Source organism: Medicago sativa, chromosome 4 (assembly GCF_051527215.1).
Source record: "Medicago sativa cultivar Bolivia chromosome 4, Bolivia_mono, whole genome shotgun sequence".
Taxonomy (NCBI): domain Eukaryota; kingdom Viridiplantae; phylum Streptophyta; class Magnoliopsida; order Fabales; family Fabaceae; genus Medicago; species Medicago sativa.
The window spans coordinates 15,957,650-15,974,599 of NC_140752.1; the positions used below are offsets into that span (position 1 = coordinate 15,957,650).

Below are 16,950 nucleotides of genomic sequence, written 5' to 3' on the forward strand. Positions count from 1 at the left end.
AAATGTCCTTTGATTTGGTATGTTTTAAACATGTTCCTGTCTTAGTAAAAACACTCAAGAGCACAAGTTAAATACCAAGGAAATAATCAAAGTCCATTAATTCTTTAATCATATTGGTTTATTATCTTTAAAATTAATTAGGGATTTTGCCTCAACAATCTCCCCCTTTTTGAAGATGATAAACCTATGATTTAGGATTAAGGATTTTGATTATATATATGAAGAATAACAGAGCTTGAAAATTTATTTTAATGCTCCCCCTCATTTTTATAATCCATTTTGAGTTTTTAGAAGTTATAAAAGCTCCCCCTCATTTTTATAATCCATAGCATAAATAAAAATATGCAAATTTGAACCAACATCAATATTCATTCATTACTTATCATTCATGAAGTACAATTATATGATGAACATGGTTCAAAAACAAAAAAGAAATTCAAAGTACATATGATCATGCAAAAATGAAGTTTTATAAGACTTCAATAACTATTGATCACTTAGCCTACTTAGGGCCTAATACTTAGAAAACTTAAGACATAATATCCTAAAGCTTCTCCCCCTTTAGTCATCTGCAAAAAGGATAGGGAGTAGGATCAGAAATGATTCAGGGAGTTGAATCCCCAGAATCTGAGGATGGTTCAGACTCAAAGACAGATGGATCATCAAAGATTGGTGGATCAATAGCCAGACCAGGAGCATGAACATTCTTAGTCCAATCAGCAAGTGCACAGACAATCTTGTGGGTTTTTGTTGAAACCCTGAGAGCCCTAACAGCTAACTTCTCAGCCTTTGAAGGCTTAGCAGGTTCAGCAGCATGAGAAGGTTCAGATTTCTCTCTATTGGCTGTGACAAAAGTGTTCAAAGAGTCAAACAGGGCAGACATGTTTGGAAGCTTTGGAGTGGTTCTGGATTGAGGAGGTGGTGGTGTGGATGATGGAATGGTGTTTGGTGTTGGTAGAGAGGACACCAAATATTGGCTAATTCCAGCAGTAGACCCCATAGTTGATGTTGACAAGTTCACAAACTGAGCATGTTCCATGTTTTGATCAGAGGGAACATTCTGATTAACCTGAACATTCTGATCAGGTTGAACAAGATGCTGAACTTCCATAGAGGGCAAAGATCCTGAATCCAGTGGATTTGGATCTGCTGACAGCTGCTCAGTGGGAACATTCTGATCTCCAGCTTCCTGAACATTCTGATCAGTATTGTTTTGAACATTCTGATCATTTGGCTGAATGTCTTCTCCTTGAGCATCTTGAAAGATCTCATTATAGAGATCATTTGTAGTATCTTCAATGTTGAGATCAAAATCAGAATGTGTTCCAACATTCACTTGAACTTCATCATCAACTTCCATTTGTTGATTCTCACTTCCAAGAGTGTTTGATGCCAGGATTGCAGCAACTTCCTGTGTATCATTTTCAACATTCTGAGCATCTTGCTCAGTATTTTCTTCAACTCTTATATCTCCAGAAGGTGCTTCAACTTTCTGCTGACCTTCAGCAGATTCTCCAACATTCTCAACAGCTTTCCTAGCAAGCATAGCTTCAAACTGTTGAGTGCTTGCTTCAACCAGCTCTCTTGCGTGTTCAGCATTATGAGCGAATACTTCTTGAGCTGGGGTGGGTTTTCCTTTCTCATTATTGTGAGAACTTGATCCAATGACCTTCTTGGCATGCTTGTCAGACCTTTGTTTCTTCCTGACTTCTTGAACATTCTGATCAGCAATTCTTTTTACTGATTCAGTCTTTTGAGGAATGGGCATGTTGGAGGAAGTGAGGCGTAGTTGACTTATGGTTTTAGCTGTGAACTTCATGAAAGTATCCAGACTTTCTTCTCCATCCAGAGACACACCAACAGCTTTGAAGATGAGTGTCAGATGCATCCCATATGGTAAACCAGCAACTTTTTGCTTGAAGGAGAAGCATTGGTCAATCATGTATTGAATCATGATATAGCAGAGATTTAGGGGAGTCTTGTTCATAAGATGATAAAGAATGCAAAGGTCTAGGTCTGTGATTGCATCAAAGGTTCCACATCTAGGTAAGATGGTGTGCCTAATCATGTTATGAAGGATTTTGGGAGCATCTTTGAGGTTTGTGGAGGTGAAATCAAGGTTTGGTTTGGTATACTCTAGGATGAGTTGCTCACGTGTCACATCTGAGCAAGAAAACCAAGTGTTAAAGAGTTGTTTACCTTGATTGGGAATGTTCAGAATGTTTGAGAGAGAGTCTTGAGTGACTTGGAACTTTACTCCTTTGACTGTGGACTCTAGGAATTTTTCTCCTTTTTCTTCCTTGACTCTCATTGATGCATAAAACTCTTTCACCAAGTCCTCAAAGGTTGGTTCTTGTGTAGAGACAAATCCTGACCATCCTTGAGGATCTGTGAAAACTTCCAAGTTCCAGCCCTTTGTTTTGAGACTTTCAAAATCAAAGAACTTTGCTCTGCTTAAAGGCCTAGCTGCCATTTTCTCCAAGATCTGAACCTTTAAAGTAGAGGCAAGAATGGCAATGTCCTTGCCTTTTCCTCTTCTCAAGGAAGGGACTTCTTCCTCAACATTCTCTTCTTTTCCAACTTCTTTATTTTCCAGAGATGGAGAAGCAGTTTTCTCTAGAGGCAGAGCATCAGCAGCAATTTTCTTCCTCCTTTGGTAAATCTTCTTAGCAGTTTTAGCCATTTGAAGAAGAGTTTCACCAGTTTCTTCAGAATTTGCTTCCTCTTGAGCAATTTCTTTTCCCTTATCAGAAAGTTCTTCCTCAACTTTCTCTGTTTTGTCAGACTCGTTCTTTTCAGAGTGTGTTCCTTCCTCAGAAGCTGTTTCCTTTTCTTTCTTCTCATCATCAGAGACTAGGTCCATGTGAGAAGTGGTTGGTGTTGATGAAGATCCTCTTTTCATTCTTGTTGATCTTCTAGTAGCCTTAGGTTTTGGTTTGGCAGATTTTTTAGAAGATTTAGGTTTAGGAGAGTCAAATAGAGGAATGATCTCATCAGGAAGAATGGTATGAACAACAGTTTCGTTGAGTGGAGAATGATCAGAGTGTTGATCAGCAGCGTGTGGTGGTGATTGGGAGTGAGAGCGTGAGGTGGTTTTGGTTCTCGCCATTTTCGTTAGAAAAACAGAGTGTTGAGAATTTTTGAGAGAAAAAGAATGTTTGAAGATGTGATGAAAGGTTTGGAGTTGGTTTAATGATTTATAGCCCAACGTGTAAGAGTGGAAAGAGGAAGGGAAGGAGTGTTGGCAGTTTTATTGGGAAAGATGAAAACTGAAAAGTTGTGGGAGAGAGAAAGAACTAGCCGTTTGACAAGATGGAAGGGGAGTGGTTGAAATATGGTTGTCCATTAGGTTGTCAAACAAATAGATGTTCAAATAACACAATTCTTTGTTAAAAAGTGATAGATCATTGCTCAATCTAACTTAGAGAATTTTGAATCAATTATGAAATTTTCTTTTTCAAATGTATAGTGAGATTGAGTATTTTAATTGTGAATTATTAACTTCCATATTATCTGCACATAAGTTTGGTTGATTGAACAAATCATAGATTTATTTATTTATTTATTTTAAAACTCGGTATCCAATCCAAGGACCGATTAATTCGAGGGACTAATCTCACCGTCCACTTGCGAGGGCCCCGTTCTAAGCCAGAGCAAAGCTCTGTATGGACTTGCCCACCGAAATTGACACCAGAGGGAATCGAACCTGAGACCTGGAGAGGAGCACACTCCAAGATCCCAAGCCAACCACTAGAACAAATCATATATTATTTCAATTTAAGAAGTTTTTTTTTTTTTAAAAATGCTAATCATATAAAAATATTTTAAAAAAAGTTTGTCGATAAATGTCATTGAAAGACATTTTAGCAGGGGCGGACCCAAAACTAATGTTTTTGTGTGGCTAAAATAGCAATGTCAAAAACTTTGTTCCTATAAATTTAAAGACTGTATTATTTCATTCAAATAAAAAGTTTTAATGATTTTAATAGGGTTAGTTTTATTAGCTTGTATTCATTATATTCTTCCTTTTGCTTTGAAAAAAATATCCATCTTTCAATTGCTCTAATAGACATCCTTCATATATATTTAAAAAAAAATTGAGAAAATTTTGGTGTGGCTATAACCACACTTAGACTTGTAATAGATCCGTCCATGCATTTTAGAATTATTTTTATCTCATATTGTATATCTATTAATTTCTTTTTATAATTTTGAATATGTGTTAGCCTGTTTTTCTTATGTATTTCGACAGGGAAAAAGGGATTTAAAGCTGCATATGATTCTTCTTCAAGTTTGAAGTTGTTGAATTCGACGAAGAAGGAAAGCTTTTGATTAAAGAAGTTGGTTCGTCTGAAAAGAAGGATTTCGACAGGATATTGGATTCGACTAGGATCAATGTTTGAAGGTTTTAACTAAAGATACAAGTTTGGAAGTTCAGACACGTGGAATGCATGCTAGAGTTGTCGAAGCAATGTAGTTCCTGACAATTTAATTTTCCAGTTATTTTCTCTATGTATATATAGTAGTTTTTCATAGGAAAAACGGGTCACAAATCTCATTTACAGAATTCAAACACTCAAAGTACCCAGCGTAAAGAGAAAAGAGTCACAAAATGTATGTAAAGATTTCTTGAACCACCTTTTTAATTCAATGCAATGCAATTTACATTTCTTTAAGTTTCCGCTTTAAACTTTTAAGTCTTTTACTTGTTTTACATCATTGATTTATGTCAAAAGACAATTATCTTCATCCTAAAAACAGTTTTATTCATCTTGTTCATAAAAGCAAATTATGAATATGATGAACATTCAAACAATTTATGGAAAAAAGATTGCACAACATGTCTTAGGATTTATAGTTTGATCCTGCAAGTAATTATTTAAAACTAGTCTTATTGTTTACCAAAAACACCGGTAAACAAATTGACATGCCTGGTGGGACCCTGTTTGTGCAATTTTGGGAAGAAATTAATTTCCATAACTTTCAAAAAAATTCTAAGTGATTGTACTTGCGGTAAGTACAATATTAGAAACTAGGGTTTAGTGGTCATGCCTTGAGAATGATCTCAAGAGTGGTATTTATAGCCCTTCGTGGGCTTGTTTTCCCGTGACTTAAGCTCCAAGTAGCCTAGGCCTCTTAAGTCTTTTTATCGTGGTCTACATGCTTCTAGAAGCATGTTGAGGCAGCGCCCCTAAGGGAACGTGCCTAGGCTTCATCAGCAATTATGGAGGGCGTTTGAGTCCTTCTATAGGGCATTAATGCCCTTAGGAATGGATTGACGGCCCATAGCCCCCAAGCACGAGTTTTGGGACAAAGCGAAGTAATGAATCTATAATTTTGATTGTTCGTAAGAGTTATCGTACAGTGCTCCATATGGTTCTATACGCTTGTTGAGACGGTATCCCCGGGGGGAACACACCTATAGGCTTCAGAAGCCCTTCTAGAGGGCGCCTAAGCCTTTCTGGATGGCGTTTGTGCCCTTATGAATAGATTGACGGTCGACAGCCCCCTAAGCATGAGTCTTGGGACAAGGCAACGCAATTAATTATGAAGTCAATAATCTAGTGATCTTGTGAAAATATTTCTAGAACTTTGTAGCTGTCTTTGGTAAAAAAATTCTGGTGTTCAGTAAAATAGTTGGTAGGTTCCAATGTTCGGTAAAATGACGAAATGTAGTCAAAAGAAGAATTTTCAAAAGAATATGTGCAATAAGCATCTATATTTTCTCTGCTTCCATACTTTACGTTGGTCTACACGCAATAAAAAAAAAACCATATTAATAAGTGAGTGGATTCTAGGATGAATGTTCAATTAAGTCCCTCAACAGTGAAACACCAACAAAAATACCAACAGTTTGAATCAATGGTCTAGATTTTTTAAAGTAAAAATAACAACATCTATTCCTTTTCACACACGGCCCTACCCTCATTTCTTCCCCATTTACATCATTTTCAATTCACCACAAATATGTAGAATATGCTTAAAGTAAAATGGAACAATGATGATAACCAACCTCAATGAAAATTAGCCACCATGGTGCAATTGAATGAAGATTATGGTGTTTTTTTTTTTTTATTTCAATTGGTTTGATAGATAAGGTGGAATAAAGGTTTAAATTTGACCAACCACCTGAATTAAATTTCCATTTCCATTAGGGTTAAATATATTTTTAGTCCCTATAAAATTGGGACCTTTTAAGTTTAGTCCTTACTTAATTTTAATAGTTCTTTTAGTCCTTAATTTTTTTTTCTGCATTGAGTATTAGTCCCTATTCAATTAAATTTGTTTAATTTATACTTAAACTCTTAAGTTTTTGAACAGTTTTTTGCAGACATGTTTAGAACATTACTAAAATTTTCTCCGCAAAAAATTATCGCAAAATTTGATTTCTACATCCAAATTTTGTTACTTTTTATTTTTAACTTTTGTCGTTTTAAAAAATACATATTTAATTCATTTCATGTTAGAAAATTCTAAATTTTAATAAATAAACCTTTCATAGTGTTTTAAACTTGTCTAAACAAATGGTTCAAAAATTTAAGAGTTTAACGATAATTAAACAAACTTTGTTTTAGCAGGGACTAAAATTATAAGTATTTTTTTTTTGTAGGGACTAAAAAAGCTATTAAATTTAAGTAAGACTAAACTTAGAAGTTCTCAATTTTATAGGGACCAAAAACATATTTAACCTCTTCCATTACCACTATGACCATGAAAGGATAAGATGCAATTTATTTGATTGAATGAAGAATTCTGCTCTTTGCCTAACAGAAATTGCTCGCTCCCAACTGAAATTCCAAAAATACCCATGCATGAGTTAACACACGCTAGTGTTAGATCTGCGTTACTTAACTCACGCTGGTGTTAATCTCTGCGTGAGTTAACTCACGCAAGGGAATTATGGGAATTTCAGTTGGGAATGAGCAAAAACATGTGGGTGAAGAGCAGAATTCTTGAATGAATGTGTCCAGTATAGCGTGTTATTGTTTGTATGTATACATATTTTATTGAATTGATGAAAGATAATAGGTTACTTATTTGGTCTTGTCCAGTAAACAAAACCAAGCGCACATAAGATCTGCATCTTCTCAAGTTGGAGAGGACATGCGTGGGAAAAAAGTTGAAGAGGATAGAGATATGAAAAAAATAATGTGAGTGGAAAGGAATAGATGTTCTCGTTTTTATTTTTAAATAGTTTTGATCGTTAATTAAATCTAATGGTGTTTTTTTATATTTCATTTGTTAGGGACTTAATTGAACTCTCACCTTAAAATCTACCTAATAAGTAATGTCCCCCGCGCACGGTGCACTGACACAACATACAAGGTTGTTCTTTTTCATTCTTTTTTCATAAAGATACAAGTATGTCTCACTAATGATCCCATTTGAAAACTTCAAATTTTCCCAAAGAGTTGTGGTGGGTTTTGTTGTTTTTGGATTTCCAAACTGTTAAATTTGGATTTCCAAATTCTGTTATCTATCGAAGTTGTTACTAGGTTGAGTCACGACCAGGTCGCTCTCTTTAAGACGTTTCGTGACACTACCCAAAGTTGTGCAAGGTAGACTATCAACCACGCCGCCTCCAAGATAAAACAAGTCCAGCTACAACTGTTTGATTAACTACTGCACTGTAGAAAATCGTTCGAGAATTACACCCTCAAATATGGTTCTAAGACCACTCTTTAATATTGAAACCACTCAAATTAATATGGTATTATTACCTTTCTATTATGGTGCTGAGACCACTCAAATATGGTGTTACCACCATTCTAACTTTAACTTCTCCAAAACATCAATATGGCACTACGACCACTCAAATATGGTGATACTACCATTTCTCATTAAATAGAAAATTATTGAAATAATTTATATACTGTTAAGATCATTCTTAATTCCGACGGGACATTAGTATTATGAAAAGGGACTATGATCTTAATAGTACTCTATATTCCGAATGAACATATATTATCGAAGGGACTATGAACTTAAGACCACTCTTAATTCCGAAGGGACATTAAACCGAAAAAGGGACTATGGTCTTAAGAACATTCTTAAAATATGGTTCAATCGATTGATCGAAGCCACTCGATACGGTACGTAACCGCTCTATTTGAAACCGAAAAGGACAGAAAGGAGTAGAAGCAGAAGAAACTTGTTAACACAAGTCGGAGGGAGAAGAGAAGAAAAGAATTCCTGACAACTCAATGAAATTCTTTTCGGTGTGAAGAATGAGTGGGGCGAACTTCTCTTTTTATAGGGAGAGTTTGTAACAAAAAACGAGTGACTTGGGGATTAAGTCTGCTTAATCCTTAAGCAAATGCGTTTTGTTTCTTAATTGGATATATCCGGAAGTTTCTGGATACGCGATTTGGATCGGGTCAGATCGTAACAAATTTATTTGTTACGCGTAGCGCTTACGGATAATGATTAAATTAATTAATTAATTAATTAATTTAACATTTTCAAGTAACAAAAAATATATATATATCATTTTTTTTATTCAATTTATTCGATATATATATTTTGTAAGCGTTCACCCGTTCACAAAATTGGGTACCCCAAGGGCACACCCTTGGAGGTCACTTTGCCCATATATAAACACTTACTAGTTAGGGTGACCCTCCAATGTGGGACATTTTTAAGTCACACCCACACACTAGTTCTTTCATAGTGTTTTTCTTTCCAATTTTCTTCACTAGAATTAACTAGTGTTCCAAGAGGTTTGGATTCATCTTTAAGAGGACACTAAAGATCTATTAACTTCCATATGAGTAATGCATTTTTATTTTAAATCAACCAGTGTTATGCACGAACAAAGGGGCTCTTCCTTTTAAACGACCACCAATGAGCCATCTAGGTGCTACATATGTATATTTAAATCTAACTTTCAGGCAGAAAATTTATCGAAATGTATAATCACTATATTGTTTCATTTTACCTTATATTTCGTAGTGAAAGCAAAAAGTGTAGTATAAATTAGTCCTAACAATTATAATAATCAACATATACATATAAACATCAATTAAATAGAAGCAAAAGAGATATTAATAAATTTATATGTCCAAAATATTGATGTATAACTAGGCCAGTGACATAACTATATCAATATCCTTCGCCAACAACTCAAAGTGGCAGAGCTACACTACCCAGGAATTTTGGAAATCATACCTACCATCCTAATGAAAATAAGATTTGCACACGCTGAATAACTAAGGTTGTACCTTACATCTGTTGAATTTCTCTCACATATTTGACATCCGGTTAGGGTCATTCTCTTTTCATTTGATTTATTATGACGATTACTCTCTAGGAACCCATGAAAAAATAAACTGTAGTTAATTACCGTTCGACACACTTTTTAAATCGGATGAACCGATTTAAAAAATGTTACAACTGACTATATATTGAACGTCATCTATCACAATGTAAAACCACGTCGAATTTCATGGAATTTTATAGCACGTCATGGACCCAAGTAGTGCTCGGTCCACTCTCCCAAGTCTCCAACTAGGATAAATAAATGGAGCATATACTAAGAAAACCCTAAATTTGACTTAATTGTGTAAAGAATCTTCTTGAGAAATCATAATCAAAATTACAGAACAAATGCATTATTTTCTATTCCTCATTTTCTCACTGAACTTTTACATAGTTCCTTGAAATTCTTCCCTTAACATTCACAAAATTTACAAACACCCCAAATAGAAATTTAAACAATCAGAAAGAAAGAAAAATGCATCATCTCATCTATGAGATAAAAATCCTTTCATTCTATCCATGCCTGATCAATCTTCTATGCAATCACTGGATTCCATATCTGTTTCCAATTCTGCACTTCATCAAATGTATTTAATTTTGGAACCAACTTCTCAATTGGACAACCATAGTCCTCTTTTCTATCAATGCTAAGAAAATTTGTCCCGACCTTGCTATATGGAACTGAAATACTCTTGGTAGAAATTACACCAACTACTCTTGGTAGAAATTACACCAACTTTTGATAGAGATGAGAATTGATCAGAATGTTTGGTTAGGTCATCCACATAAAGCACATTGTCAATCCGCGCGACAATATTCGACGCCAAACTCTCTAGTGCTCGCGAATAACTCTCCATAATGGATTTTCCAACATCCTATAAAACAAACCGATTTGTTAAACTATGATCAATCTTTTCAATACTCAAGAAGTAAAAAAATAAAAAAAATTTGACTTAATTACGCCTGTGGTCCTCTATTTTGTCTCATTCAAGATTTCGGTCATTAAATCCAAGATTCTGAAAATGTCATATATTTTGATAACTGAAGGACTGAATTAGCTAATTTAAAAATAGAGGGACCAAAATTGTAAATAAGACAAGATTTGGGGATTGAAAATACATTTAAGCCAAAAAGATTTAGGATAGAACATACAAACCTTGTTGCATTGGATTTTGCTCACATCTAAGGATGTTTGAGGGAGAAAAGGAAAATGTTGCTTCAAAGATAGGAGAAGGCTTTCTCCTCTCTCTATAAGCATTTCACTTTTGTCTCCTTCAACAATTAGATCCTTGAACATTCCCCATGATGATCTTGAACTCGATCTCGTAGCACGATTTGCAGGCTTTGAGTTGGTCTTTTTATGCCAAATATAAATAGAAGCCTCTACTCTATTTGCAATCTTTATGGCTTGATGTTCAGAAGATATTTCAAGACTAGCAAGCAAACTTTCAGGAGAAAAAATTTCTGATGTATTTGTAAATAACATCCCCCAATCTACCTCTTGCAGTCTGTAAAAAGGGTTGGATCGACCATTTTTTCATCATGTTATATACTACCTCCGTCCCTAATTATAAGACCCTTTTGAGAATTTTTTTTGTCCCTTTTTATAAGACCCCTTTGTTATTTCCAACTACATTAATTATTTCTTTACATACATGCCCCTATTTATTATACATCTTTTTCTTCAATCAGCAATAAATAACATGTTGAAAACATAAACCAACCCTCTTTTTAAAGGATAAAATTGTAAAAACAATAATAATTACAAACATATTTAATACAAATATCCACTATCTTAATTCCCGTTATTTTTTCAAAAGGGCCCTATAATTAGGGACGGAGGTAGTACAAAACATTAGAATATGAGAATAAATTTAACAATAAGTAAAGACAATTGATTACTAATAGTGACATTGATTATGATAATAGAATAAATTTTAAGATGGTATCAGAGTCTAGCTAAATTTGTTAGGCTATCTGCTATTAGGCCATCAAATTACGCTTCATATGTTCGATCCTTAGCGAAAGGGTGGTTTCTTAGTGTATATTTGTTATGCTAACATTTGAAATAATAAAAAACATGAGTAGTAGTACCTTTGGAAGAAACTCTAAATAAGTATCAGGAACCTGCATTTCAGCTAAAGTAATGTTGTTAATAGCCATTGCAGCTTTTGATATTTGGTTTGCGCATTCACGCTTATGCTGCAACTGCTTTCTTGAATTTTCATGGAGACCACAAGGAGGGACTTGAGGTACAGGAAGCCACCATTTCTCTTCTTGTCTCTGAAAAGAAGATGAACCATCTTCATTGCGAGCCATAACACCTTGGTCTACATACCTGAACTCTGTATTGACAAAACTGTCTAGTATTTCCTGTATAGAGAGAAAATGGTTAGAAGTTTTGCTATAAAAACTGAATTAATGTGAATAAAATGAAGAAAAATCTTACAAGAAGCATGTTATCTAATTTTCGCAAAGCTGGCAGATTGATATAGAGATCCGAGCGTGGTCTACAAGTCATGACCTGATTCAAATATGAAAATAAATAGCGTTAAGCATCAAACAATAATGTGTGTTAAGCACTCACATAGACACTGATATTAGACATGATATCGATACCAACACGTAAACATTAATAATAAAAAAATTATAAAAAAAATCTGTCGAATACACAAGGTGATTTCATCCTTGCCTAGTGTGTTTTCTTCATACAAAAGAGTCTGAAATCGAACCACTGACCACTTGCTTAAAATGTCTCAGTCATTAACCACTCAGATAAACCACGTGACGGTGAAATTATAGATTTTATATTATATATAAGAATGATCACCGGCCACTTTCTAAAGTTATACTTTTACCTCATATTGTTAGTGATCAACAATATGATCACTAACACAAAGAAGCCATTCCATCTCTCTTTGCCACATTGCTTTCTTTTCTGGTGAAAGTGGTTCCAATCTCCAAAGTTGGCCAAAAGCAGTGGCTACAGATTCAAGAAATATATAAAAATATCAAAACTTTAGAATTCAAATTTCATTAAATTTCAACTGCAAAACTAGCATGAAGAAACTGTTTTGTAAGTGCATTACCACATAGATTAGTTATGGCATTAGATATAGCCAAAGCTGTAGGGACACCATTTCCAGAACCTGACATATCTTCTCCAAGTAACAATTTTGCAAACCTCTCCTTCATCATCTCAATCTCTAGCACTATAATCAAAATAAAAATCATATTTGTTGAAGTCATTGTAAATAGCACTTCACTGCAAAAACTATAAATTAATTATGCAAACAATGTGGGGTTGGATAGCTCAACTGGTTTGAGTAAGAGTAAGTTGGACTGTTGGAGGTCCACTGCAAAAAACTAACATAACAATTAACATACTAACATTTGTCATAAAACAAATTATGCATACAAGGTTCTTAAACGATGTACTAATGCAATTGTAGCTGCAACCAAGGCTTTAAATAACGGTTGAGGTCACATTCGCGTTAAGGATTTTGCGATTTCGACCATTATGAATGTTGTGTTACGTATTGAGGTCACAACATTGCACAAATCTTACTATACTTATTTTTCCTCGTCAAATGTAAGAACATTTACGGTTGGAACATTGGTGCGATGTTGGAAGGAAAATTAGAAGATTAAACACCAAGTAATTATATTTTGATCTAGTGTTATGTGAATTGAAAAAGTAAAGTGTAGGGATCCCACATGAAATAGAACACACACATTAATAGTGTTTAAATTGCGGTATTTAATTTTAAATACTTGATAATGATAAAAATAACAGTAATTATTATTTTTATTCGTGAACATCACTTCCCATAAATTTAGCTTATGGTAGTTGTGATATGAATAAGAATAAGAATTCAATTGAATTTTTTATCTTTCTTTCATTCAAATCCAATGAGTTTGTTATCCACAAGTGTTGTTGAATTGATTAATAGATAAGTTTCCTTTTGAGTCTTTTATCCTAGAATATAAAGTAACCACTTTTATGGTTAGAACTTAAAGTACCTATTGTCTAGATAAAATTCTCTCGATTGGAAAAGAACGTGATGAAAATAAAACTAGCAACGAGCGTGATGCAAATATTTAACATATATATAAAATTTATCATATTAAGCACAAGATGTACCTATTTTTTTATCATATCGGGATATAATTTTTTTTCCATCTAATATAAACATATAAAATCTGCAACGAGGCTGATGTCAACAAATTAGAGGAGAGAGGTTGAAACAATAGATATTTTTTTAGCGGGGAAACAATATAGATTTGAACCATATGAACCTTATTAGCAAGAAACAATAGATATTTTTTTAGCAAATGCAAAGAGATGAAAATCAGAACTTGGGAAGAACAAGAAAAAATGGAGAGCGGAACAGCAGAACAGAAGACGAGAAAGATGGAAGTATTGAAGGAGGGGAGAAGAGAAATGATTGGTGAATAGATTATGGGTGTGGTTATGGTGCATAAGGAGATCCTTATGCACCGTGCATAATTGCTTTCTACACCCAACATAATTTCTTTCTACACCCCAAGTGAAAGCTTAATTCTAATAAGTAGAGGTGTCAATAGAGCCCCAAATTTCAAAGCACACTTAAAAAAAGCTTCCACCAAGCCCACTAAATTAAAGCCCCATATTATAATTTTTTTCTTAACAATTTATTTATGCAAAATAGCTTATTCGAAATAGTTTATTTATGCAAAACAACTTATTAGAATGATTTTTTAAAAACCGCTTATTCAAAACAACTTATTTATGCAAAACAGCTTATTCCGATCTCATTTTAAAAAGCAACTTATTCAAAACAGCTTATTTATGCAAAACAGCTTATTCGAAACAACTTATTAGGATCACTTTTTTTAAAACCGCTTATTCAAAACAGCTTATTTATGCAAAACAACTTATTTGTGCAAAACAACTTGTTTATACAAAACAGCTTATTCCGATTTCATTTTAAAAAACAACTTATACAAAACAACTTATTTATGCAAAACAACATATTTATGCAAAACAACTTATTCAAAACAGCTTATTTATGCAAAACAACTTATTTGTGCAAAACAACTTATTTATACAAAACAGCTTATTCCGATTTCATTTTAAAAACAACTTATTCAAAACAACTTATTTATGCAAAACAACTTATTCAAAACAGCTTATTTATGCAAAACAGCTTATTCGAAACAACTTATTTATACAAAATAGCTTATTTGTGCAAAACAGCTTATTCAAAACAACTTATTTATACAAAACAACTTATTTGTGCAAAACAACTTATTCAAAACAGCTTATTTATACAAAACAACTTATTCCGATTTCATTTTAAAAAACAACTTATTCAAAACAACTTATTTATGCAAAACAACATATTTATGCAAAACAACTTATTCAAAACAGCTTATTTATGCAAAACAGCTTATTCGAAACACCTTATTTATACAAAATAGCTTATTTGTGCAAAACAGCTTATTCAAAACAACTTATTTATACAAAACAACTTATTTGTGCAAAACAGCTATTTTGCACAAAATAAGCTGTTTTGAATAAGCTTTTTATGAGTTAGAGAGCGAAATGAGTATGGATTATGAGTTTCTTTACTGGAACGTTGTTTAACATGTTATACACTGAAATTATTACTGAAACCATAATTATGGTTTAATGGTTTTGATAATTATGTATGTGAAACCAAGATAAATATGTAATGATTTTTAATGAAATTATTATTGTTAGATGGTTTTGAATAATGATTAAGATGTTATACACTGAAATTATTACTGAATCCATAATTATGGTTTAATGGTTTAGATAGTCTTCTATGAGAAACCAAAATAATTGTCTAATGGTTTTGCTATAGCTATGGTTTCTGTGAGTTGGTTTCAAAACCATTTTGCTGTGGAAATGGTTTCCGTGAGTTGTACTCCAAAACCATTTTGCAGTGAAAATGGTTTGCGTGAGTTGTACTTCAAAACCATTTTGCAGTGAAAATGGTTTCCGTGAGTTAGACTCCAAAACCATTTTGCAGTGAAAATGGTTTCCGTGAGTAATGCTAACACCAGATCCGAACCGGATTGATCATAAACAACACAATTCATCACAACATTCTCAATAATTCATCAAATCCGAATTCCAGCTTATACCAACAGATTTCACATCGAATCATTTCCCAATTCCAATGAAAATGGTTTTGTAATAAAAAAATTGTGATAAACATTTAAATCATTATTAAGTGACCACTGAATAGTACACACTTATAACCTAATGTGAATTAATCAATAAGTAACCACTTTTTTGTAAAGCCTCGTCATCTCTCTTTTATTTCTTACGTTGTAAAACGAATTTCTGACTTTGTCTAAATATAATCGCGCTTTAATGGTTTTAATAGACTTGTATGTGAAAGAAAAATAATTGTCAAATGCTAAATAAAATAAAAGAATAGTGAAAATTATTATTGACAAATGATTTTAAATAGAAACTATTACTGAAACCATAAGTGTGGTTTAATGGTTTTGATAGTGTTCTACACGAAACCAAACTAATTGTCTAATGGTTTTGCTATGGGTATGGTTTCTGTGAGTTGTACTCCAAAACCATTTTGCTGTGGAAATGGTTTATGTGAGTTGTTCTCCAAAACCATTAGATGTACTTAATGGTTTTCTTTGATCCAACATGGTGCATATCACAATCAAAAATAAAAAACATATGGAATTTTCTAACCATAACAGAACATTTTCAAAACCATCAGATTCAGGCACCAACTTTGAATTCTTAGCAACAGAATCACAATTCTCAGAAAAATTCCCAATTTGATTTCGACAATTTCTCAAACCAAGTCCATCATCAATTTTCCCAAATTCAAATCAATCCCTAATCCCTCCAACTCATTACTCCCAATTCTCCTCCTCTTCAACGTCGTCCTTTCACAATCAACGTCGTCCTTTTTCTTCCAAAAATCAAGAATGCAAAGGAACTTGAAAATCTCCAGCAAACTTCATCACCAAACCAATCAAACCCATCATCTATATGTAACCAAAATTGAAAATCATAGCAAGATTCGAATTCAAACACAAAATCATCGGTAGTAACAGTTGACAAATTCCTGAAAGGATGGGACCTGAGAATTGAACCAAAACAAGTGAATGAAATAAAAGTGAAGAAAATATGAATTTCAATCAAAACAGAACACAGTAACATACCTTTGATTTTCTCAATGCGTCTCTTGATTTCTTGTGAACAAGCTGCACAATACATGTGAACTTTCAGAATCACTATCATAACCTTAGGTTGCACCATATAATAAAATAACAATGATAAAAATGATCCATCACAGATTCAGATAAATTTAAAAAGAAAAAAAATTAATTAATTAACCTCTTCAGCTTTCTTTTCTTCCTCTGGCTTAGGTTTCTCTTTCTCTTCAATTTTTTTCTCTTGTTCTGAAGGTGGTTTTGGGATCGGAGAAAGAAGCTCAACTTGTCTATGACTCTTCCTCTGAACTCTTTCAAGAACCTTCAATGGATCCGTTTTTTCTCCTTTAACAACAACCTTGTGAGATTTGCAATCAGTAACCACATCTTCATAATTATAAATCTACACGATTTCACGCATAGCGTTCCGCAATTCAAAATTGAAATCTCTACAAATTCACAATCACGCAAACTTGTCACGAATTACAATAC

General features: G+C 33.4%; 1 protein-coding gene, 1 long non-coding RNA gene and 1 pseudogene across 3 annotated transcripts; all 3 read right to left on the bottom strand.

Annotated features, from left to right (window-relative positions):
- Positions 1–604: 604 nt before the first annotated feature.
- On the bottom strand, positions 605–3,109 carry LOC146926716 (uncharacterized). Its single transcript, XM_085706955.1, has one exon. It carries the CDS (start codon positions 3,107–3,109, stop codon positions 605–607), a length of 2,505 nt encoding a protein of 834 aa, XP_085563081.1.
- Positions 3,110–9,929: 6,820 nt separating this feature from the next.
- Positions 9,930–12,997, bottom strand: LOC146926717 (rop guanine nucleotide exchange factor 7-like; annotated as a pseudogene). The gene is made up of 7 exons (XR_015007933.1): positions 12,577–12,997; positions 12,348–12,470; positions 12,117–12,241; positions 11,708–11,782; positions 11,353–11,631; positions 10,415–10,766; positions 9,930–10,133 (listed from the first exon to the last, which is right to left on the bottom strand). The product of XR_015007933.1 is annotated as a rop guanine nucleotide exchange factor 7-like (transcript).
- Positions 12,998–16,000: 3,003 nt separating this feature from the next.
- Positions 16,001–16,558, bottom strand: LOC146926718 (uncharacterized). Its single transcript, XR_015005475.1, has 2 exons — positions 16,468–16,558; positions 16,001–16,385 (listed from the first exon to the last, which is right to left on the bottom strand). It is a non-coding gene; the product is annotated as an uncharacterized LOC146926718 (long non-coding RNA).
- Between the last annotated feature and the right edge of the window lie 392 nt (positions 16,559–16,950).